At 40.7% G+C, this 26,227-nt stretch overlaps 1 protein-coding gene across 3 annotated transcripts in view; it reads left to right on the forward strand.

Moving 5' to 3' along the window:
* The window catches only part of STK32B (serine/threonine kinase 32B), a 321,652-nt gene that overhangs the window by 48,308 nt on the left and 247,117 nt on the right, over nt 1-26,227 (forward strand). For 2 of the 3 annotated variants that reach the window (XM_042855471.2, XM_008170158.4), the window contains exon 2: nt 1,831-4,952. In XM_042855471.2, the coding sequence (XP_042711405.1) occupies nt 4,877-4,952 (76 nt within the window). In that variant the 5' untranslated portion in view covers nt 1,831-4,876. Of the gene's footprint in view, nt 1-1,830; nt 4,953-26,227 lie in introns of those variants that run through there. The other variant, XM_065597090.1, reaches the window with a different exon arrangement.

Genomic DNA, 26,227 nt, shown 5'->3' on the forward strand with positions numbered 1-26,227 from the left:
TGGGACTTGGTATACAGAGACCTCAGCCTGCTTAGCACCATGGCAAACACACCATTAAAAATCCTTGTAACCTTTTATTAAAGATACAGAAAAGAAGGGAAAACTGTTCAAGTATTTGAAATGCAAAGTATTAAATAAAGCTTTCATTTTAACAACACCCCTCAATCCCTTTTCCTTTAGCTATAGACAATTTTTAGAAGGGACCCATCCTCCACCCCCATTGTTTCACAGTCTCTTAGCTGGTAATAACTGTCATCTCAGGAGTCCCATGTCTGGGATTCAGCTGGATTCAGTAGGGGTAGCAATGTCATCTGGTCCCGTCCCCCCCACACTCTGTCCCAGTCTGGTCAGGACACCTCTCAGTATCAGGACGATGAAGGCCGAGGGTCCCAGCAGATGGTGGGGATGGCTCGCACCTCTATCTATTTTTTCATACTCTCCCCACAAAATCTTTCTTTTAAGGACTCAAAAAGGGAATGATGGGTGGAACAGCCCACCCCATCATTGTTTTGTTCACCAATTAGGCCTAATATCAGAGATACCAATTTTGGCTCATTAACTTCTGGCTCTGGATCTCCTGTTCTTAACCAGCATAATTTTCACATAGTCCTTGAATCATATCAACTTAGCCTTTTTGTTTTAGACTAATTCAATTATTCTGACTCCCTTTCATACCTTTTCCAATCAACTTTTGTTGTTATAGGTTATTGTAGCATTTTATGAACTTTGACATACTTTTTAAACTTGAGTTCACAACTTGGGTAAATTTGTAGGCCCAATTATCACAACACTTCCTACACCCTCAAATACCTTAAGATTTCCTGGAGTGAGATAAGGCTGAGCCCATCTGCATTAGTTTACAAAGGGTTGTCCTCTCTCAAACATACTCTTCCTGAGGAGAGGGGTGCTGCAAGCAGTAGGCATGGGGGAGCAGCCTTTTGATCTCTGTACAGATGAACTTGGCCTCTTGCAGGTGTCTTGAAATCTTGGAAAACCCATTGGTTTAGGAGGCAGAACCCCTTTATGTGTTCTTTTCCTCCCCTTCCACTAGAACAATTAATGGAAACTGAGTGGAATTTCAGTTTTTCTCCTATGTAGTGTGTAATATGGGTCTTGACTTTTAAACACTGTATATATGATTTTTGACATTGAATAGTTTGCATTATTTGTTACAGTATTAATATTTTGAGGATAAGGCCAATCTCTGTAAATAAATACCTATGTCATCCAAGAAGGGGTTCATTAATGGACATTATTTGTCAAGATCCTCAAGCTGATATTTCTTAGGTGTGTCCAGAAAATGACATGTGAAAAAAAAAAAAAAAAAAAAACCTCCACCTGTAAAAATATAATTGAGGTAAATAAAACTAGAAGTCCCTGTTAGTGGATGATGATAATACTTACCTCTTAATACCTAGTTCTTTTATAGCACTTTTCATCCATTCATCTCAAAGCACTTTACAAAGGAGGTCAGTCTCATTACTCTCATTTTACAGATGGGAAGCTAAGGCACAGGGAGATGTAGTGACTTTTGACTCTGATAACAATCCTAAATTACTCCCAGAGTAACAGAGGTGTTCAAATTCATCTCCTTCCTTATAATGATCACCCTTGGGGCTGGTTGATTACATGTCAGAGAGTACCACTGAACTGGAGCCAAACCCTGACATCCTCACTCGGTAAAACTCCTGCTGAAATCAAGGGGATTGGACTAAATAAGCAGGATTTGTTGACTTCCGTGGGAGCAGTAGGTGCTCAGCGCCTCTGAGGATGAAGTGCCTAATGCTGTATTCTGTAAGGTTCATAAATATGACTATTTTATGTCCCCAGGAATCAAGTTTGATTGGAGGTTGAACGGAATCCCGGATATGAAAGGCCAGATGAAAAAGGAATGAAAACTTGAAAGAAGTCGCTGTGAAAATAACTGAATGTAGACGAAAGCATTGGGAAGAAACTTGTGACAGGTTGGATCCTGATAGAGAAGATGATTTAGGGATGACACTAAAGTAAACTGACAATAAACAGATGAAGTTGTGCAATCTAAAATCCTGAAAAATGTAGGTATAGAGGCTTTAGATGACAGAGTCTGCAAATAGGCTAGTTGAACATTAAGCCAAGATTAGCATGCTCACTACAAAGCTGAGGATAGAGCCATTGCAAAACACAGAAGATGGAGTAGTCAAGAGGAAAGACAAAGAGAAGATTCTAAAAACGTGCACACAGATCCAATTGAGTACCCTGGCTTCAGAAACTTATTTCTCATGATCTAGAAGATTCAAAAGAGAGGCTTGAACCAAGCAAATTCTCCCGGGGGTGACCTCATCTATGGCCATATGATAAAGCAGTTTGGGAAGAAGGCTAGAGCCAGGTTAAAGATGAGATCAACAGATATCCACTCTTGGGAGCAGGCTTTAACACCAACCCATGCTTTTGAATGTAATATTGTAAAGAAAGTGATACTCTTCAGATTTGACAATTTGGATCAAGCCCTTACAAAGGACCCTGAAAGAGTTACTGAATTCATTCTCGAACTTCATGGCCTGATATGATTATCGTGGGACAAGAGACCTATAACAGCATTTCCCACACTCATCTCTCCTGGCGGGGTTTCAGTGTACTCTAAAGCACCGAGGCAAATTTTTTTGACAGGAGTCAGAAAATAAGACCCACAAAGTGTGCTAATTTGTAGTGTGGTTAGTTTGCTCAGCAAACGACCAGGTCAGTGTTAAAGAAAATAAACTCACCCCCCTCCGTCACCAGAGCTGGAGAATCTCCTCTATAAAACTATACCTACAAGAGAATTAGACTGTGTCTATTTAACAGCACCCACAACAAAAAGCAGCAGTTTATCATCCAGACGATTGTTGTTGTGCCCTGATTAGGTACCTTACGCTGACTTCCCCTGATGCCTAGCTATAACGATCACACGACCGACCGTCGTATTGCACAGACAAGAGTGTGTTTAGTTGAGCCAGCAGGTGGCGTTGTAAGGCTGAACATCTCAAATGTTTACTGGGGACGGGGTGTTTGTTTAGACTCGTTAACCCTTTCTGTGCTAGGATCAAGTCCCCGCACTCCCTTGGGCTGGGCTCTGCCTTTCCCCATTTGTTTAACTGCATGTTGTTTACCGCAGATCCTCCTCACCTGCAGCTGTAAGATCAGCCCCGGAACAGAAATAAACGTGCCATGATCTGCCATGGGCCAGTTTGTTTCCCAGCACGTTTCATGTATAACTCCATCACTTGGCACACGCAGCTGGAGAGAACTGTCCAACCTGTGCCTCTGACCCCGACCCCAAATTCCACTGCTTTAAGTGTCCCCAGGGGTGAGATATGCAGCAAACTTTAGCAACTGGCCCTTCCCTGTGTAATGGCCCATTCGTTTGCAGACGAAGCCTCACTTATTAAGGATGAGCAGGAACAAGTCAATAGACTTCGCCCTAATGCGCAAACCGCACCCTTCACTGCCACCGGGCAGTGTCTGAGAAAGATGCGGTGTCCCGGGGAGTGTTGGATCCTCACAGATTTTAACCCCAGATCTCCAAATTCCATTACTTAAATGGGCAAATGGAGAACAAGTCTCGCAGCTCCCAGTGAGCCAAAAAAACTCCCAGCCCCCAACATAACAGTGCCACAAAAAAACCCGGATCTGCCACTAGGATCTTACTGGATCCAGACAATTTTTGGTCCCAGTCACGAAATTCTACCACTTAAATGGAGAACTTATTTAGTTGCTCCTACTTCACCTTTAAAATCTAGACCCTCATATACCATAGCACCTCAAAATTCAGGTCCGGGCCTTGGCTGCAAGTTTTTGCAGCATAATATGTTGGGATCCAGAGTATTCTGGTGGACTCTATAGAAGTGCCTAGATTCTAAATGTAGATAACAAAAGTATGTGGGGGAAGGGGGCTGCCACCTAATATTAGCTCCATCCAGGGGGATACAGGTGCTGAACCGGAGTTTCTGCAGCTTTCTTACAGCAGATGTTGGAGTTCAGATTTGGGGTCCAGTTTTCTTACAACCACGAGCTGTTTTTTGTGGAAAAGTGGAAACACTTGTCTTTTCGGATGGTCACATACTTCTGTGTTTCTAGGCTATATTTGGCAAGGTCCAGATGCTGAAACCAAGTTTTTGCAGCGAGGTTGCACTGCGGTGCATCAGAGACCTGGTTTTGATACCACAGGTGTGGCTTCACTTTTCTCTGTTTGGCCAGTGGAATTGGGGGGCGTTGGCCCAAAAGTTGGCTGGAACTAGCAGGATCTTGGTGCTGGAGCCTGGTTTTTGTAGCTCTGATGTGCTGGGCTGTGTTGGGGTCCGGGAACAATAGGAGTGGCTATCATGTCCTCACTTTAGGAAGCGGAATTTGGGATCTTGGGTACCAAACTCAGTAGGCTCCAGGTAGATCCAGCTTTTACCTTTTACCAAGGACAATCATCAGCAGGACCCACGCCTCCTCTCTCCCTCCCTTCAGCGCCCCTCCCTCCCCTGACTGTCTGCTATGAAATATGGATCAAGTTAGTAAGTAGCAGCAGCAATCCCTGTCAGAGGCAGATGGATCACTTTCATTTCGCAGGATGATTTCTAACACCCCCGAGGATTCCCCGAGCAGCCGCAGCCCGGCTCGGAGCGGCGATCGGAAGAGAGTCCTGGGCGTGGAGGGGAGGTTGAAGGCGTGAGAGCATGGAAGGGGATGCAGGGACTCCCTCCTAGTTCCAGAGCCAGCGAGAGGCAGGGAGGGCTCCGAGCTCGGGACGCTGCTGGGAAGTGCGATCAACCCCCTCCCGCCCGCTAGTTGGGCTGGTTTCTTTGTCTGGAATTCACCCCCTTCTCCCTTGGGATGCTGGCCGTTCGCCCTGTGGAGACTGTGGCTGGGGATGTGGAAGAAGCTGTGGAATAATATGGGTGGCAATCACTCCCACAAAACTCCCGTGTTTGATGAGAATGAAGATGGTAAGTAAGGAGCTGTCCATTGTCCCTTGTACTGCCCCCCCCCCCGCTTCTCACCAAGCTGCCCTTCTATTGCTACTTCCCCCTCTCGCCTCATAGGTTGTGTTTTCCTCCCTGTTTCACGTGTCAAATATGTTCATTAAATCCTTAGGTTCAAAGCAACACAATCATCCTTAGCGGTTCACTCTCTTCCTTTTTAATAATCTCCAGTTCAAGATTTGTTTGGGTTACTTAGGGGTTTATTGTCCTTGGGTTAAAATAGATAAACGGACTCAGACCCGATTTTTGTTAACTATCCTATATTTATGTAGCACGAATTGTTCACTCTTAATGTAGCTAATTGCTCAATTTCACACTGTCCACCAGGTTTCACACCACATGTAGTTGCATATGTTTGTGAATGGAGTTTATGTTCTTATGAGTTCAGACTTGAATTGGAGGGGAGTTTCTTTCTATTTTCCTGTCCAACTGACTCTTTGCATTAGCATGTTATTACATGTTTTAAATAGTGATGCATGGTCCCATCAACATTATACATTTCCCCCCTACTTTTTGAAACTTTGAGTCTGCTATGTTACTTGGAGATTTCACACTCTCATAGATAATACTACAGTGCACTCTGTATTCTATATTTAAAGAAGTGCTTTGAACTAGTAGAGAGCTTTTATTAAGTATGATGGTTCTTTAATACTTATATTACATTTATGTATATTTCTCTTAAAAACAAACAATATTTAATTAAAAATTTCCAACTGCTTGAATTCAACCACTGTAGCTTTCTGAAGTAGAGAGAATGTATGTTGTAATTTTAAAGAATAGATGTATATCATCACTGGTAATGCTTTTATGTTATGTATATGTGTGCTATATATTTTTGTATATACGGAGAGTTCACACTGAATTTTGAACATGTTCATTTCCCAATAGTTCTAAACTCATTAAAGGATATAGATTTTATTCAAGGGATGTTATGGTACAACAGATTACATTGCACTGCCTTAGTTTCCAAATATTTGTAATGTGTCTGTAATACATCTTAAAAAAACTCTCCAGTAATATGATCTTCTGAAGACACTTAAGACATTTTTATTGTTCTGTCAGTATAGAGGAATTAGGTAAAATTTAAAGTATTTTAAAAAACAGGTCCTCATTAATTCTCATTTCAGACACAAAACCCAGTTGTTGCTCCCTACTTCTCAGCAAAGATTTAATAGCAGAGTACTGAGATGAGAGATCATAATAATAAGACCTCATTACTTTTACAAAATACATTACAACTTATTTAGTAGCTGACTATGTTTTGTGGACTGATATTGTTGATTGATCTGCATCAGGGCAAAATTGAGTAATTCACCAAAAGTCACTCAGGCTATGTCTTCATTGCAAAAAAGGTGTGTGTACATCAAGATAGATCTCTTAATGTAAAATCCTAATGGACACAAGGCACAGGTAGTTTTTAAGTCCATGTAGCTAGATGAGACAGGGTCCAGGCGGAAGACACAGGGTTGACCTCAGCTAGCTTCATCAAAGTAAAAACTACCCGTGCTTTGTCTTCACTCTGATTTTACATCAGGAGGGCTATCTGGAGTTAGCTTGTCTCAATGTAACACACCACTTTTTGCAATGAAGCCCCAGTAATCAGAGCAAATAGACACATTTCAGCTGTGAATTCGTATGAAGAAAACTTCATGCCACTTTGTCCTTTTCCTACAGAAAACTATTTCCATTGTGCAGTTATTAGTAATTATGCTAAAATAATCATATTTCATATAATGTAGATGTATTTTACTAAGATGTCTATCAAATTATTATTTATTCTTTGTTTTTATTAATTCTGGAAGCTTCTAACATCAACTTCATGTTTGCTTTTAAAGTAGTATGTTTACAACACACTTCCAGTTCAGAAGAGTTCATTTATATTGAAATGCTAGCTTATTTTATTAGAAACAATGTTTCTGTTATTTATATAAGTTATAAATACAATGGCATTGGCTGAGTTACAAATAAGCATTTAGGGTGGGATTTTCCAAAGTGCCTAAGTGATTTAGGAGCACAAAACCCCTTGGTCTTTGCAAATTGCACCTTTAGGGTTTAATCCAAAACACTTTGTACTTCATAGTGTCACCGGACCCAAGTGTGTCACTGTTTGCCTAACAGAGTACTGAATTGTCTGTGCTATACAGAGTACTGAAGATGCAATACGAACAGGAAAAAATATAGTAGCAACTGAGAATAGCTTCATTGTGGAGCTGGGCTAATTTTGCCTGGTAATAACTATACTTATCAGTTCCAGTATAATCAAAACGAATGGGAGTTGTATATGCATATTTGAGGATCTAATTGGAAGAAATCATTCAATGTATTGGACACAGTGTTGCTGGTTTCTTTATGTGGTGGGCAAAATAAAGAAATGCATATATCATATGGCACTCACACGTCATAGTGATGGATGTGGTATGAAAACCTAGGCATTAAATTGTCTTATACCATAACTTTGTTTAATTTAAACAGCTGTAACTTAATGGATCCCTTACACCTGAAGCCTTCTTGATGGGTCACTGTGAAACTGCATGGAGACAACAGGCACCACACTAATGCCTGGTAAAGCCTGGGCAATTCAGTCACCAATAGTTACCAATCCCCCCTCAAAGGAGAATTGAGCTTGATTGTGAGGCTCCATTCCCAGGTCTAATACAACAGTAGAGTTTACGCCTTCAAAATCATCTCTGCCTATGTCTGTGTTTGGGATAGCAATGGCTTAGTCTTCCACCATCACTGTGAAATGAGTTTTAGAAGAAATTTTGCTAAATTGTTCAAATAAACCACATGTATGTTTTTAAAATAAGAGACCGTACATCCATAGTAAAGTTGCATTATATAGCAACTTTAATTTGAGGTGTTCAAAGCTCTTTAAAAACATTTAGATTCACAAAATCCCTGTAAGGCTGGTCAATATTACTGTATATTGTTGCACAATATAATTGTAATCTGATGTAATAGAAATGAAGCATGGTGACATTAATGACTCAGCTAAAGGCTATACAGTGAGTTCTTGATTTAGTACAGCACTTAAGCACCTTCTGAAGTACCAATGACTTTCCTAAATCAAGGCCAGAGACAGTGGCAATGCCTCCAATCATGCTGAAAACAAAGACCATAGGCTTACTGCTACATTCCTTTCACAATCATAATCTTATACATTTATAGATTCCAAGACCAGAAGGGATCATTGTCATCATAAAGTCTGACCCATTTATACTACAGGCCATAAAACTTCCCCAAAATGATTTTTAGAGCGTATAGTTAAAAAAAAACAACCAATCTTGATTTACAAATTGCCAGTGAGAAAGAATCTACCACAACTCTATAAATTAACCCAGTGGTTAATTACCTTCCCTGTTAAAAATGTGCACCTTATTTGTAGTCTGAATTTGTCTAGTATCAACTTCCAGCCATTGGGGATTGTGTTATACTTTTCTCTGCTAGACTGAAGAGCTCATTATTAAATATTTGTTCCCCAGATAGGTCCTTATAGACTGAAATCTAGTTAACCCCTTAAACTATTCGTTAAGCTAAATAGAGAAACTCAAGGAGCTGAATCATTATAAGGTTATATCAGTGGTTCCCAAAGTTGGTTCACGGCTTGTTCAGGGTAAGCCCCTGGCAGGCTGCAAGTCGCTTTGTTTACCTGAGCATCCGTAGGTACAGCCGCTTGCAGCTCCCAGTAGCCATAGTTTGCCGTTCCCGGCCAATGGGAGCTGCAGGAAGAGGTGGCCCGGCTAGGGTGACCAGATGTCCCGATTTTATAGGGACAGTCCCTATTTTGGGGGCCTTTTTTTTTTATATAGGCTCCTATTACCCCTCATGCCCTGTCCTGATTTTTTTCACACTTGCTATCTGGTCAGCCTAGGCCCAGCCCGCACCGCTTCCCACGGCTCCCATTGGCTGGGAACGGCGAACCGCAGCCACTGGGAGCTGCGAGTGGCCATACCTGTGGATGCTCAGGTAAACAAACCATCTCGTGGCCCGCCAGGGGCTTACCCTGAACAAGTGCGAACCAAGTTTGGGAACCACTGGGTTAGGTTTTCTATGTCTTTAATCATTCTCATGGTCCATCTCTGAACTCTCTCCGATTTATCAACATATTTTTTTGAGTTGTGGACACTCAGAACTGTACACAATATTCGAGCAGTGATCACAACAGTGCTAAATACAGAGGTAATATAACCCCACTACTCTTACTCAGGATTCCCCTGGTATGCATCCAAGGATTATATTAGCTATTTTTCACTGGGAGCTCATGTTCAGATGATTATCCATCATGACCCCCAAATCTTTTTCAGAGTCACTGTTTCTTTCCCAAAAAGAAAACTGAAATATTTATTGAATACCTCTGCCTTTTCTGTATTATTACTGTAGAAATCTCATAATGGACCAAAGCAGTTGAAACAAGGTAGGGTGTGTGTGTGTGAGGAATGCATGATCTATTCATCCAAATTCTAAATGCTATTTTTAAGTACTGTGACTTGTATGTCATCCTTGGAAAAGCTTCATGGAAGACCCTCATTTTAAAGGAAGATGTTGAAGTTGCCAGTAGAATGCAGAGAAGCTGACAATTAAGTGACTAGCTCACCAGACTGACAGCTTGTGATGAATACATAAAGTATATGAAGAGATATTAATGAATAAAAATGCCTGGATAGAGGGGGTTAAGGGTGGTAAATAACGGCTAAACTACAGCAGCAGCTGGAGGTATATAAAAGTGAACAGGCAAAACTGACAGGTGAGGTTGCACTTGGAGCCAATTTGGAGCAATAGGTAAAGATCGTAATGAATCTGATGCAAAACAGGATATGTAGTGTCTAACTTCTTGCCAATGATCAGATAGCTGCTATCAGCCTGTTGCCACATGACTATAATTGATAATGTCTGAAAGATCAACATAACAGCTGCAAAGAAGCTGTTCCAATTTAGGGCCAAAAATCTGTGTTTCAGAGAGACCTTGCATGTTAGTCCATAACTTTAAAAGAACAGTTACAGTAAAATGAGTCAATAAAATGAATTATGAGTGCTAATAAATACAGTCTGGACAAGATAAATTATAATAGCTGCAGATGAAAGTAATGAATTCAGAATGGGGATCACCCTGAGCTCTGAATTATATTTTGTCTATGTAATTCAAACCTTGGTGATTACAATCCACTTTATTTTCTTCTTTAGAAAGAAGAGTATTCCAACTCCCCACTAGCATTTGTCTTTGGAGAGGGAGAAAAAAATCCCATTTTGACCTATACAATTGCTCCAAAGCCATTTTTCTTTGTATTATTTTTAAAAATAAAATATAGGTTTTTTTTTTTAAAGCTTTACCACCTGAGCTCAATGTCAAGCTACTGCAGAGACCAAATATAAAATAAGATACCATTAACATTTTTTTCACTTCTGGCTATGTTGATTTATACAGTTATCTTTTCTACTTATGTATCAACCCTTAGCAGCACTTTCATTATTATTTATTATTTGTGTTACCATAGTGCTTAGCAGCCCCAGTTGAGGACCAGAATCCTATTATGGTAAGGGCTGTACAAAAACAGAACAAAAAAATGGTCACTTTCCTAAGAAGCTTACAATTAAAGTGTAGGACAAGAGACAAAAGGTGGGAATTGGATCCTCAATGAAAGACTTCAAACTTAACTACAAGGAGACTGAGGTAATGTTAATAGGAAGGGGGAAAGTGGTGAACTGGCAGATACTATAACCTAACCTGAAGATACCAAGCTAGGTCCCAGTCCTGAGAAGACTTGCACACAGGCTTAACGTTGTGCACGGTAAGCAGTCTCACTGACTTCAGTTGGACCACACACAGTGCCCAGCTAGGCACAGGTATAAACCTTTGCAGTTCTGGAGCCTTTTTTCCCCCTAAACTGTGTGCATATAATAATACCCAGCTCTTATATAGACTTCTCTGTAGTAGATCTCAAAGGAGGTAAACATCATCCCCACTTCATAGATAGGGAAAACTGAGCCACAGAGGTGAAGTGACTTGTCTAATGTCATCCAGCAGGCTGATAGTAGAGCCAAAAATAGAATCCAGATCTCCTGAATCCCAGTCCAGTCCTCTAGTCACTAGGGCACACTGATATATACCAGTTCCCTTGCAACAGGAGAAAGTAGTTTAAAAACTATTACCCCTCAGACCCTTACCTTGGTAATGAATTTCCTTAAATATATCTTGGGGCTATAGTCTGACACTGCTTTTTTAGGCTGAAACCCCATTGACTCCAATTAGAGTTTTGCACATATAATAAATGCAGATTAGTTGCTTTGTAAGCAGAATAGGCTAATGTGTACTGATTTCATCCTCCCCTTCCTGTAAAGAAGGATTTGTCAGTGGAATTTAGTCTCCAGTATACTAACCACTTCCAAGGACAATATCAACTTCATGTGTCTAAGTATTCACTCAGCATGAGGAAACTACTTCACACACACAAAATAATTCTGTCCATGCTCTACATTTGCTGCCAATAGGTGCAGGTGAGAGGAGAAGCCCAACATTTTATATCATGGAACAAAGTTGAGTTTTAGGTTGATTTTCAGCTGTTTGGCCATAACTGGAACCAAATTAGGACTGGTTCAGATAAGATTATATTTATATGAACTATGTGAGGTTTTGGTTTTTGATATTGCAAAACTAACACTGCACTTGGGTTTGCCCACATCCAATAGTTTCCTTTCCTTTCCCCTCTGACATGTCAGCACATGCAGGGATACAGTTCTGGTCCAGCTTAATTTCTTGCTCAAGAAAATTGTTGTCAGCTCCTAAAATTCCCAAAGTTTTAGATTCAGAAAGCAGAAAATTTGGCCAGGAAAATAATCATGGCATTAGTTCCTTGAGCAGTAAGCAAGAGGTGGTGTTGTGGGGGTTTGTTTTGTTTTTTTGTTTTAGTACTGCCAACCTTTTCCTTTCATACTCTTGCTTTGCAGACATCTGGCAAAAACAAAAAGTTGTAGACCATAGCCTATTTGCAGGACTTCAGCAAGTCAGGAAAAACTGCTGTTATACATTGGTCACCATTAAACAGTCAACGTTTGCCAATAGCTTCCACACAAAGGTGAAATGTTCTCAGCATAGAGATATACTCTGGTATCTCTCAGATATCATAGTGTGGCAACTGTTAGGAAATGTTAACTTTCCTCCATTTGTTTTGCCCAAAATGTAGCCATCCTTTTCTGTCTCAATTGCCAAAAGATTTGTTCAGCACTCTAGTCAGCTCCCACTCTGATTAGGGTAACCTCCTCTGGTTTTAATTCCCTCATTGTGAACCCCTCCAGTCTGTCCAGAAAACAGATGCTAAATTTATCTTCCTGCCCCAGTCAGGCCCTGTAACACTCTTCTCAGAATACCTGCCCACTGGAGCAAGTGCAAACGTCTCATCCTTGTCTTTTGGCTACTTCTTTGCCTATATCTTAGATATGATTTTATTGTGTCCTACCATATCCACTCACACTATCAGCCTCATGCAGCTGTGTGTTTCCCACTACCACTGTCATCACCATACCTTTTTCTGTGCTATCTATGCTTGAAACTGCCCCCAGTCCTGGTTCTCCCATCTTGAACACTGGCCCTCAATCACATCACTCTGAAAGACATGCGTCTTCTGTGAAGCTCAGCCGCTAGCCCAGCACTGTCCTCTCTACTTCAACATAGTGTACAAAGATCATAACGCTGGTGGGACCGAGTAGCACCTTTTTATAGGTCTCTTCATGTTTGTCCCAACTGTAATGCTCTCGGTTTGTAAACAGGGCTGTGTTTTGCACAGTGTTGCTGAAGATACCAACAGTTCTTAAACAAAAACAGGACCAAATCATGTAGCACAATGGCAATTATGGATTATGGGCTGTGACTGAGGTCCCAGTGGGGGCCAGCTATGGTCACTCAATTAGAGTGAACTGCAAAGGATGGGGCAGACAATCCCCATAAAGCTGGTGGATATTCCAATACTTAGATTTACCAAGCCAGCATAAAACAGCTTCTTTATTACCTTACTGGTTACTCAGAAGTCCAAACAACACAGTTCCCTTAAAGTGATCCAGCCTCAGGTCTCCATCCAGGTTCCAAATACAATGATTTCTGAAAATCTTATTTCATGATATAAAAGAAAAGGTTCTACCAATCCCAAAGGATCTGACACCTTACCTCCCAGGTTGTTGAATATTCCAGATCTTACCCCAATATAGGCTACAGCCAATTCTTATTAACTAAACTAAAATTTATTAAAAAACAAAAGAGAGAGTATGGTTAAAAGGTCAATATACATACAGACATGCATTCAATTCATTGAGGTTCAGATTCATAGCAGAGATGGTGAGCTTTGTAGCTGCAAAGAGTTCTTTCAGAAATAGTTCATAGGTTATAGTTCAATGTCCAAATCTCATATTCATGGCGTACCAGCATAACTGGGACCTCAGTCTTGTGACTCAAACTTCCCCTGATGAAGCCTAAGCAGATCTGAGATGACAGAATCAGGATCCAAGGATCTTTTATACAATTTCATGTCCTCTTTTAAGTTGGGAGTTCCTCTGGGAACAAAAGGTAATTAGGATGACTTTGAAGGAGGTCCATCACCAGTACTTAGCTATAGAATTAACATAAGGCAATTTGCTTGTTCTTTCACCATTCACAGTACATTTCAAAGAGAGATGAATACTGAGCTATCCCATGTTTACAATTCATTTACCTGCTAGGATGTTCTTTTGATCTCTGAACTATCAGAATACAGTATAGACAGGGACTGTTGATTACATTGTGGACCCTACTCATACATATGTAAATACACAAAAACACAAACATTAGCTCCCCACATGTCTTTTGAGGGTTATTTATTTTGCAGGATGTTTAACCCTTTCTAGCCATGCATCACACAGGCATTAGGTAGGAGGAAAAACAGCTGGCATTAGGTAGGAGGAAAAACAGCACAATAAAGACAATGGATTTCAAGAAGGCAGACTTTAGCAAACTCAGGAAGTTGGTAGGTAAGATTCTATGGGCAGCAAGTCTAAGGGGGAAAATGGTTCAGGAGAGTTGGCAGTTTTTCAGAGACATTATTAAGTGCACAAGAGCAAACTATCCCACTGCGTAGGAAAGCTAGGAATTATGGCAAGAGACCACCCTGGATTAGCCAGGAGATCTTCAATGATCTGAAACTCAAGAGTGGTGCAAAAAAATGGAAACTAGGTCAAATTACAAAGGATGAATACAAACAAATGACACAAGTATGTAGGGACAAAATTAGAAAGGCACAAAACAAGATTAAACTAGCTAGAGACATAAAATCTAACAAGAAAACATTCTACAAATATGTTAGAAGCAAGAGGAAGACCAAGGACCGGGTAGGCCCATTACTCAATGAGTGGGTAAATACAGTAACAGAAAATGTGGAAATGGCAGAAGTACTAAATGACTCTTTGTTTATTTTCACCAAAAAGTTTAGGAGCAGTTGGACATGTAACTTAATGAATGCCAGTGAAAATGAGGTAGGATCAGAGGCTAAAATAGGGAAAGAACAGGTTAAAAATTACTTATACATGTGAGATGTTTTCAAGTGACCAGACCGTGATAAAATACATCCTAGAATACTCAAGGAGCTGACTGAGGAGGTATCTGAGCCATCAGTGATTATCTTCAAAAAGCAACAGAGAGTCCTGTGGCACCTTTAAGACTAACAGATGTATTAGAGCATAAGCTTTCATGGGTGAATACCCACTTCATCAGACGCACCCACGAAAGCTTATGCTCCAATACATCTGTTAGTCTTAAAGGTGCCACAGGACTCTCGGTTGCTTTTTACAGATCCAGACTAGCACAACTACCCCTCTGATACTATCTTCAAAAAGTCATGGAAGACGGGAGAGATTCCAGAGGACAAGAAAAGGGCAAATAGAGTGCCAATCTATAAAATGGGGAAGAAGGACAACCTGGGGAATTACAGACCAGTCAGCTTAAGTTCAGTATCTGGAAAGATAATGGAGCAAATAATTAAGCAATCAATTTGCAAATACCTAGAAGATGGTAGGATGATAAGTAACAGTCAGCATGGATTTGTCAAGAACACATCATGTCAAACCAACTTGATAGTTTGCTTTGACAAGCTAACAAACCTTGTGTAATGGGTGGGGAAGCGGTAGATGTGGTATATCTTGACTTTAGTAAGGCTTTTGTTACTGTCTCACATGACCTTCTCATAAACTAACTAGGGAAATACAACCTAGATGGAGCTACTATAAGGTGGGTGCATAACTGGTTGGAAAACCATTCCCAGAGAGTAATTATCAGTGGTTCACAGTCAAATTGGAAGGGTATATCAAGTGGTGTCCGGCAGGGATCAGTTCTGGGTCTGGTTCTGTTCAATATCTTCATCAATGATTTAGATAATGGCAAAAAGAGTATACTTGTAAAGTTTGCTGATGATACCAAGCTGGGAGGGGTTGCAAGTACTCTGGAGGATAGGATTAAAATTTAAAATGATCTGGACAAACCGGAGAAATGGTCTGAAATAAATAGGATGAAATTCAATAAGGACGAATGTAAAGTACTCCACTTAGGAAGGAACAGTCAGTTGCACACGTACAAAATGGGAAATGACTGCCTAGGAAGGAGTACTGCAGAAAGAGGTCTGGGGGTCATAGTGGATCACAAGCTAAATATGAGCCAGTAGTGTAACACTCTGCTCCACACTGATCAGTCCTCAGTTGGAGTATTGTGTCCAGTTCTGGGTGTCACATTTCAGGAAAGATGTGGACAAATTAGAAAAAGTCCAGAGAAGAGCAACAAAAATGCTTAAAGGTCTAGAAAACATGATCTATGAGGGAAGATTGAAAACATTGGGTTTGTTTAGTCTGGAGAAGAGAAGACTGAGAGGGGACATGATAACAAGAGGAGGGAGAAAAATCGTTCTCTTTAACCTCGGAGGATAGGTCAAGAAACAATGGGCTTAAACTGCAGCAAGGGTGGTTTAGGCTGGACATTAGGAAAAACTTCCTAACTCTCAGGGTAGTTAAGCACTGGAATAAATTGCCTAGGGAGGTTGTGGGATCTCCATCATTGGAGATTTTTTAAGAGCAGGTTAGACAAACAGTTGTCAGGGATGGTCTAGTTAATATTTAATGATGCCTTGAGTGCAGGAGACTGGGGTAGACGACCTCTCAAGGTCCCTGCCAGTCCTACAATTCTATCATTATGTTTGTGTTCCAGAGATTGCACTGGTTTCCAATTTATTTCCAAGTGCAATTCACAGTGCTGGGTTTGATCTGTAAAACTGGCTGAGTTGCCTTCCCTGTTGATTCTGCAGCTCAGACTTTTCACTGCTGGCAACAGTGTTCTCAGTGGTAGGGTATCTTGAATCTGCTTAATCCATCAAAGCCTGTGTTTGGAAGCCTTCAATGGATGGTATAAGACTTGTCTGGCTTATCTATGGCTTGATTTTGGCATTAGGGAATGTCAGGGAGGAGGCCTGGTAACTAACAGGCAGTTTGCTGTAGTCTGGTTAGAAATTGGATTTTAATGACGTAAGGCAGCAGGGGTATTGGCAAAAGACATCAATATAAATATCTCCATACATAAATCAACCAATACAAATGAGTAGCCTAGAATCTGCAAGACACTTGGACAATTTTGTTTTTTGCCAATGCAACTGCTTTCAGATCTGTAGGAAATATTGATAAACAATTTGATGCCCCTGTTTTTTTATACCACTAGTTCAGTTATACAGAATATTGTTTTTGCTGCCCTTCCCAGTCCAGAATTCTTTGATCTTTCAGAAACTCTTCATTTTCAGTGTATTCCAAAGAAATAGTCTTGGGCAGTCCAATTTTATTTCACTCTTTATTTTATATATCAGTTTTTATCATTTTCTCACATATGCTCAGTTTCTTCTGTAACTAGAATGGATCTTCCATTATAATCTACAATCAAAATCTGTTCCACTCTGTCTACATCTTCTATTCTCTCTCACACACTGCTTTATTCTAAACACACAAATCTCACAATGCTTTTATGAATATGGTACCCTATTTTTTGATATACTTATTTAGCAGAATATGAAGAATTTACTTTCATTTATTCCTAATTAATACCCAGGCATTTTCTTCTTAAATCTTGCCCTCTGCAGTATAATTATAAAACATTTACTGGAGACAGAGGCAGCACACCAGTACTCATGTTTGAGCTTTATTTGTTCTGTCAAATGTAATAAGCCTCTTAAGTATTTTCTTTTATGAAACCCATATTCTTAAAATATACTGTACCTTTATATATTTGTGATACTTTCCCTGTTATCTCTATATTAATATGCTGATTCTTATTACTTCCTATTAAATCTGCACAGTAGTTTGGTTATCTGACTCAAATCCACACCTTGTAGCTCTTTTCTTATGTTGGATATATTAATATTTTCAATTGCTTTTATTTATTTCTACTTTCTCACTGTTCTCATTCTAGTTCTTCAAAATTAGGGCAAAATACTGAAGATGATTGATTATTCATTCTCATCCAAAATTTCCATTGATTTTAAGAGTAGTTTTGCCTGAAGGACTGAAACAAAAATCAATTAACAGTGCCATGATTTTGGCCCTCACATCTGCTGTAGTGAAGACTGATGCAAAGAATTCATTTAGCTTTTTCATAACAGCCTTGTATTCCGTAAACACTCCTTTAGCACCTTGATCATCCAATGGTCCCACTGATTATTTGGCAGGCTATTTGTTTCTGATGTACTTAAATTTTTTTGCTGCTTTCCTTGTTCAGATTATTTTTTGGCCTTCTTTTTTTTTTACACTTGACTTGCCAGAATTTATGCTTCTTTCTATTTTCCTCCACAGAATTTGACTTCCAGTTTTAAAAGGATGTCTTTTTGTCTCTAACCACCTTTTTACTCTGTTTAGCCATGGTTGCAGTTTTTGGTCCTCTTACTGTTTTTTTATTGTTTGGGGGGGTATAAATTTAGTTTGAGCCTCTATTGTGGGTTTTTTAAAACAGTTTCCATGCAGCTTGTAGGCAATTCACCCTTGTGACTATTCCTTTTAATTTCCATTTAACTAGCTTCCTCATTTTTTTGTTCCCCTTTTAGAAGTTAAATGCTACTGTGGTGGGTTTCTTTGATATTTTCTACCCTAAAAAGATGTTAAATAAAAATTCAATTATATTATGGCCGCTACTACTGAGCGGTTCAGCTATATTCACCTTTGGGACCAGATCCTGTGCTCCACTTAGGACTAAATCAAGAATTACATTTCCCCTTGTGGGTTCCAGGAGTAGCTGCTCCAAGAAGCATTCATTAATGATGTCTAGATATTTTATCTCTGCATCCCATCATGAGGTAACATATGCACAGTAAATATGGGGATAGTTGAAATCATACTACTATTTCATGAGGGTGCCATGAGCAAGGGCCATCATAATGAGGTTTTACTGTACCTCGTACTCTTATTATGACAAAGTGTGGAATCTCAATTTGGCTATGATCCAGGGTGAAATCCTGTCCCCATGGAAGTCAATGACACTGATTTCAAATAGGGTCAAGATTTTACCCCAGGTCCCATAAATATAAACCATATACATATGGCATATGCATATGAGTTCTTGCATGCTCAATACTCCCACTGATGTCAACAGACATTTATGTGCAGGTTGGAGGACTGCAGGATTGAGCCCCATATTTATTGAATATTTATAATTAAACATCTTGTGTCTATTATGGTATTATCATGATGATAAGGAACTGGATTGAGTTTCTATTACTATATGTGTGCTTCAAATTTTAGACTACCACCCATGCTGCAATGAACAGTTTTATCTTCTGTGAATTGCTCGCTGTGCTGCGCAGCTAATAACTTCTGTCATTAAAAGAAGAAGCTGTGTTCTAGATATTAATCTTTATTAACCAGCTGTGCATATTCTTGTTGCTCCTTTTTTTGGCTCACTTCTCCTGTGTCATGCCATATTAGCTTTGCTTTAAATCTTGCTTATTTCACTTCCGGACTTACTAGTTCCATAACTATAGCTATATGGTCCAGATTCCTATGTCCTTACTCATATTTACTAACTCCTTACTTCATGACTGGTCTCATCCACTTCTAACCACTTAGGTGTTATTCAGTGTGATTAAGAATATTGCTAGCCATCTGAAAATAGTTTTATATCAGCATTTGAGGTATTCCCTAGAGGAAAGTACAGGGAAGCTTAGGAAATAGTGAGGTAGCTTGATCAAAGTCAAAACTGGTGCATTTTAAGGTATTCACTGTATGTACTTTCTGCAGCAATCTAGATATTTACCTGCTTCATCAGGGCCACAAGTACCAATGCTATCCTTAAATAGATAATTACACAACTGTATTGTGTGAGATGGATGTAAGCAGGGTACGGAATTTTCATCAGATCTCAAAATCATATTTTAAAATAGGTCTCCACATTTCTGATAAGGGAATTATGGCTGTGATTGCCAAATATCTTGTCAAAAGAAGATGAGACAAGGTGGTGGTTTGGGGATCCTAAATAAAACTAGGTTCAGGGTTCAAGTTTTTGGGTTTGGATTTGATGGTAATGAAACCTTGCAAGATGCTCTCAAAAGATTTTGATCCCAAATGGCAGACTGAATGGTGGAAATTTCATGAAAGCAATTGATCCCAGAGTGGAATGGGAGGTATCCTAACTGGAACCACAAAATAGCAACTCTTTGGCTTTGAATATGAACTGAAACTTTTTGTGGGAATGTATCTGTTTTGACAAAACTTGCATTGAAAGATGTTTCTCAGGTCCAGAAGGGGGGTAGAGGAAACAAAGGGATCACTCCAGAATAGCCAGTTGGTTATAGCACTCACCTGGAAAGTGGGAAACCCAGATGCAAGCCTCTGAATCTTCCACTTCCCAGGTTAGTGCCCTAACCACCAAGCTCTAGAATCACTCTCTCTTTCTTTTTGACCCTGTTGTGGCATTTACAAACCCCACACTAAAGCAGAGACAGAAGAAGGGCTGGAGCAGTACTAGGCCAGGGAGTCCCCACCCCTCAGGCACTCCCCACCCCTCAGGCACTGCTGAGCATGCTCCTGGGAGAAGACCAGCAGCCCTATTTGGGGAAGGAGGAGGGTAGAAAGAGACCATTTCCTGGAGGAACACCAGTCAGCAGCAGCAACAGCAACAGGAGAGGCAACTTCTATTGAGGGGAACTGACTCTGAGTCTTCCCCACATTCCTAGATGCTCCCCAAGGGGGAGGAGGAACTGTGAGCAAGGGTTCAAGATGGCTGCAGGCACTGGCCCTAAACTATGGGGGTTTGGAAGTAAAGTTGCTAAGTGACCGTGCCCCAATCAGAGATGTAATGGTGGTAGGAAGTGGCTCAGGGGAAGGTAGCAGGTGGGCTGGCTGAACTTAGGCCAGGGCACACTACCTCATTTTCAGGGCCCTGGGCCAGGACTAGTTGTAGAAGAAGGGCCTGGGTTTCCCTACCCACCCTAGAGCTACCCAAGGAGGGCAGAGATAGGGGTTACTACCATCAAAGAGGCCAGTGCTTCTAAAACCTCATCCAGAGGGCGGGGACACCTTGAACTAGCAGAAAGGCTAGAATTGGAGGGCCAGCCGACTGCTCAAACCACCCTCTACAGACTGATCGAAGGACTGGACTCAGCAGCCCAGACAACTGTGCCCACTGGCCAACTAAACCATCCTGGGACAAACTGACAGAGAGACTACAGTCAGAGACCCAGACCAGTAGGCTTGCTAGCCTGCTACAGACCCGATGAATATTTAATTTATTTATTTATACGCAGTGCAACAGCTCCAGCAGGAGAGATTGAGGTAGTTGCCCCCACGAATAGCCTGTTAGTTAGTTTCCCCACAAAGAAGTTAAAAAGGTCTGGGTTTCACCCAAAGCAGAATGGGAACACTTTTTAAAATCTCAAACTTTTGCAGATGTAAAGATGTTTCCCATCCAGTTGAGCCCCTTTGACTCAACTAATGGAGCTGTATTTGGTTATGAAAGGTCTTTAGGATATTTTAAATTTTGGACAGAGTCTGAAACTTTTCTACTTGGTTTCAATGTCACGTTTACCCTTCAAGAGGGTTACAAACAGCACATAGACTCACAAAGGCTTGCTTGCTATTCTGTGTCTGTGATAAGGTCTTGTACATTGATTCCATTGTTCTCCAATGACTTCTGATGTTTCCAATGTTGCTACTAGGTTAATAGCTTTTTTGAACTAAAACTGTCCTGTATCAGAACAGTTCTCAATAGCAGCAAAAAAGGATCTTTAATTAAACTTTTATTGTTATTAAAAAAAATTGAAATTCACTGACTTATGAGTTTTCAATAATGGATTTTTATAAATTACTACTTTATGAAAGGCTATCTGCCAGAGTCATTCAGACTGTAACTTGCATTCCAATTACTTTCCACTCAAACAAGTTATCCATATAAAAATAGCCTTTTTACAGTATAAGATGGATTACCTAAATGTTATATTCTTTTGCATGTAAACACACCAATGAGATCAGTAGCAACAACCCCTTGTTAGAGGACTTATTCCTTCACCGACTCACTTCCCTGGTCCTTCTCACATGGACAGAGAGCAACAATACCCAAAGTCCGAAGGTGCAAACAATTTGATGTTTATTGGGGTGAACTTCCAACAAGCATGATTCCAGTTTCCTTCCTCAGTGTCCCCCTTCCCACCTAGCCTGACACCACATAGCCTTGCCTGTGTCCCTGTTCCAATTCCCCCACCCCCATTCCCTGTTCCCATTCCCCCCCCCCTTTACTTCCTGATTGACTGCAGACTATATAGTAAAACTTAAGTTTTGCTTAGCTATACCTTAACCAATCATTTTACTGAAATTTAACTAACCAATCCTAATATATTGTAACATGATTATTTAACCAATTATATCCCACCACCTTAATTAGTTTACACCCAACAAAATTAATTATACAGCAGATTAAAAACAATCACAGAACCAGACAGATTATACAGACAAACAATAGGGAAATGGGGACTACAGTGATAGAACAACAAAGAAATGAGGATTTCACATCCCAGCTATTGATAAGTGAGTTTTTGCCAAACAGGATGCTATGAAACTAAGTTTCCTTTTACATCTTCCAGGCTCTTCCCTTTCTCTGGGGTCAATAGATCGGATCACCTGTCTAACAGCCCCAGATTGCCTTATTTCAATGTGACTAGTTTGGAATGTGAGGATGTGACCGTTCGCTTCCCAGCTTATGGCTGCCTCTGCTGCTTAGTCAAAGGCCTTAGCCTAAGAACCAGGCCTCAGACTGTCACAGTGAGAGAAGGTCCATACACCAGCAGACAGTGATTTTGATTCTTTTATACCTCTATAACTAGCCAAGTGACAAAAATTCTTAAAGTATAGGCCTTTGCAGACAGGCCTGAATATCTATGTCCTAACACTCCACCCCCTTTTTTCCTTTTTCTTTTGGGATCCTCCTGCCCAGGTATTCCTGGAAAAGCATAGGACATAGGGCGACACATTTCCTGATAGGGCCAGGCCTTACAGTGGAAGGTGTTGATATTCCATTTGTCCCACTGCCCCTTCTGTAGTATTCTATTCTATTCCAATTAGTGTTCCAGACTTCCCATTAGAGTGGGCCCGAGAAGGTTGGGTCTGGGTTGTCTAGCACACGGCGGGGTGGGGAGGACTTACTACATTACTTATAGGTTATCTCCATATGCAATATAACACAGGTACAGTTAACAATTCACAGCAACACAGAGTTCTGACCACTGCAGTATGGTCCAACATCCGAGCCACCACCAAAACACTGCCTCTCCTCCTTCGACAGGGTTAAGATTTTAATGGGTCCAGTTGCAACAAACTGTCCCTGGCGGTTTTGTGTGCTTTTGTTTATAGTATAAGTTCATTGAATGTCCACAGAGAAATGAGTTATTGTTTAAACCAACTTAACCACTTGGTATGGAATCAGGCAGTATGCCCAGGTTTATTTACAGCAATAAGATTTACAGATCCATTTGTGCATCAAAGTCCAGATAGCAGCATGCAGATGGGTGTAGTTTGGTTATGGGCTGGTGTAATTGTGCCCCCTAGTAATATGTACAGTCTCAGCAAAACACCTTATACACAGTACACCCAATTGTCTACCTCTTGCCATAGGCCATTGATCCTGCTACTCCATAGTCATAGGAGAGGGGCACATTTAAACATCTTCTTTGATTTACACCAAATTACAACCCCCTCCATTGATTCCCAGCAAGCTTCTCATAGGGCTTTTGGGGCCCACGTTAGTTGCCATTCCATTTCCAAGTACCATGGTAGCTGTTACACAGGTGCTGGCCTCCTAGTTGAGCATTTTGCATTTCCATACACATCTCCCCCCCCCCCCCCCATCAGCCTTTTGAAGCCATCCCCCATCCACATCATGACGTTTTTTGTTTATTGAAACACAACAATGCTAGCAACAAGACAAACATCACAGACAAACAACACAGATCCATGGTATTCTGGGTTATTCTTCTGCTAGCGCCAGCTTGCTTGTAGAGTGTCTGAAAAACAAAAGAAACAATTTCCATCCCCTGGGGGGGACAGATTATTGCTTAATAATAATACTACCACTTCCTTTTACAAATTTCCTTGCTAATTGCATAAAAAACAGAAGAATTACCCTCAGGCTGTCCTTATTTTGTTCTATAGTTAGGCTACTGAATTACCCCACTCTGGTCATTTATGAAATTCATGAGGTGGTGTACCTCAGTTTCCCCTCTTGTACAACAGGCCAGGTTTGCAATAGTTTCTCTGATGTACCAAGGTTTAAGTTTATTCTCAGGTAATAGCTGAGAGATAACTTTAGATTTCTGCTCTGTACACACACACACACACACACACCCTTAGGGTTAACCTGTCCCCCTTATTTTCAGGCTTGACTTGTTTTTTCACCTCCCTTTCCTGGAGGGCCATAATCTGAGTCTTCTAGTAGCTTGTTTGCTGACCAGATGTATTTATTATTTGCAGGTCCTTTGTGCTGCTACTTATGGACAATTCTCCTTCCCCCATCAGTTAGGAAAGTTGCATCCACACAGAGGTTTTCTGGCTTGCTTTTGGCTCCAAAGCTATTAGCAGCTCAGAGACTGTCTTAAAAGGGAAACATTTTACTTTTACCAGAGTTCTGATTACTTTCCACTTTCATCTCCTGCTCCAAAACACACACACAGATCTGAAAAAGAAAGCGCAACCTATTGTGGCTCTTTTTGGAGCCCTAATAGGATTTTAATTAAGTACCATGTTTTATTTGCATTTCTTTTACCCCTTCTCCAATATACACTGCACATGTCCTGGGAAAATGCACATTTCTTCCATAGTTTAACCTCTATAACATTATATTAGCCATATTAATTTTACACAAGGTGCAACTGCCTTCCCATGCCCACAGAGTTTTTATACACCCCCAAAGCGACAGTCGGATTCCCCAGAGCCACCCCAAGGCTCAGTGTTCCCATCATTGCTCCCCTTTTCCTTTTCCTGTGCGCACACATAAAATTATCTGTTGCCTAACATTTCTTGCACTGTGATTACTCTTTTACCCAACTGTACCCCGATTACACTTCCATTTTGTACAACTAGAGACAGCCAGGGGCAGCCAAGTTAGGTTTCAATAGAAACCCCTTAGATTCCTTTAGTGATTTTGATTACATTACCCAGTAGTTAAATAATTTTGATTAGATTATTTTTTCACCTGCTGCCTGCAGCAGTCCCTTATAGACCATTTCTGTGGGAAAAGGGCCCCATTTCCCCTTAGAATAGCTGTAAAGGCTTCTGGGGACAGAGGCATAGTTGTGGTAGTAGCCACTCTACCTGAGCCCCTGGTATAATTTAATTACCAAGCTTCCATTCAATGTGACTGCACAGAGTTGCACATACAGTTACATTTATATAACTGGGTTTTATTATCAAACCAAAAACTTCCTTCTTGTAGCACCACAACTGTTACCTGTACCATTTCCACAACTCCTAAATACAATTATTGCCACACAGCTGCCTTAACCTGTGTGGTTTTTACCTTGAGATTGTTTAAAAAGGCAGTAAAATATTTGTTTTTATGGTTGTCCATGGATTTTTTACTTCGAAAAATTTCAGTGGAATACAGCAGACCTTCATCATACTTTGTTCAACCTCCCTGCCCCCCGCCCCAAACATAAGGCAGCTGCGGTCTCAGCAAGCTGATCTAATTTAACAAGGCAGTGTACTTAAAGGGGAAATGCACATCTCTCTCACACATACAGTGACAGTGTTGCCTGCCCAGAACTGGGCCCGAGATGGCAAACAGGGGGTTTGTCGCCCGGTGTGCTTGGCACCAATAAAGACACCGATGGGAGAAAGCAAGCCAAGTTTATTTCAGAGCTCTGAAATGGCACTAGGAGACCAGCATGTTTCAAATCCAGTGCCACAAATACAAACAACTTTTACCTTTTATACTCCAAACTGTTTGCATACATCTCTTTGTTTGGCTGTTCCCCCTTACCCCTCCCTTCCAGACAACTGTTACAATAAGCTCTACATAAGCTTGTGAGAAAACTCTCAGTCTTTGCGACCTTGAGTTAGACGCCTGCAAACTAACTACCCTGCTTCTTATCTCTATTATTTCTGCTAGTGTGAGTGAAACTGCAGCCATCTGCTAAAAAGCTGACCAATACATTTCTGCTTCAGCCTACTTCAGAGCATGTAAACAGTTAGCATAGAAGTAGGTGAGAGTTCCCAAGATGGAGTTTGGGGGTTCAGATAGGCCCAGAGCAAAAGAGCTTCATCGGCACTTTTGGCCTTCCACTCTCCCGAGTTACCTGGTAGCTATGCCTAGTGGACCCACAACAGTGTGTGTGTCTCTGTCTGCGATGCTATCTCCCCTCCCTGCATTCCTGCTGCCTTGTAGACTGAGAAAGTTAACCCTCAAGGGTTCAGTCAATTGCTAGTTCATCATTTAGCAGTAAGGCATTCCCTGAAAAATATCCCACCCTTTGACTCCTCCACCTCAACCAAGCTTCACAATCATCATCACTGTGTACCAGTATTAAATTGTTTGTTTAAAACTTATACTGTGTGTATATATATATATATATAGTGACAAAGTTCCTCCTCTACCTATGTGGGTCCTGTGCTTATTGGCGGATTTGCTCACCTCACAGATTCACCATGTGGGTCGGGAAACAGCCCAGAGACCTTCTCCTCTGGTAGAAGCCACAGTCCAGGTCAAATCCTCCTGTGTTTGA

Source organism: Chrysemys picta, chromosome 5 (genome assembly GCF_011386835.1).
Source record: "Chrysemys picta bellii isolate R12L10 chromosome 5, ASM1138683v2, whole genome shotgun sequence".
Lineage (NCBI taxonomy): Eukaryota > Metazoa > Chordata > Testudines > Emydidae > Chrysemys > Chrysemys picta.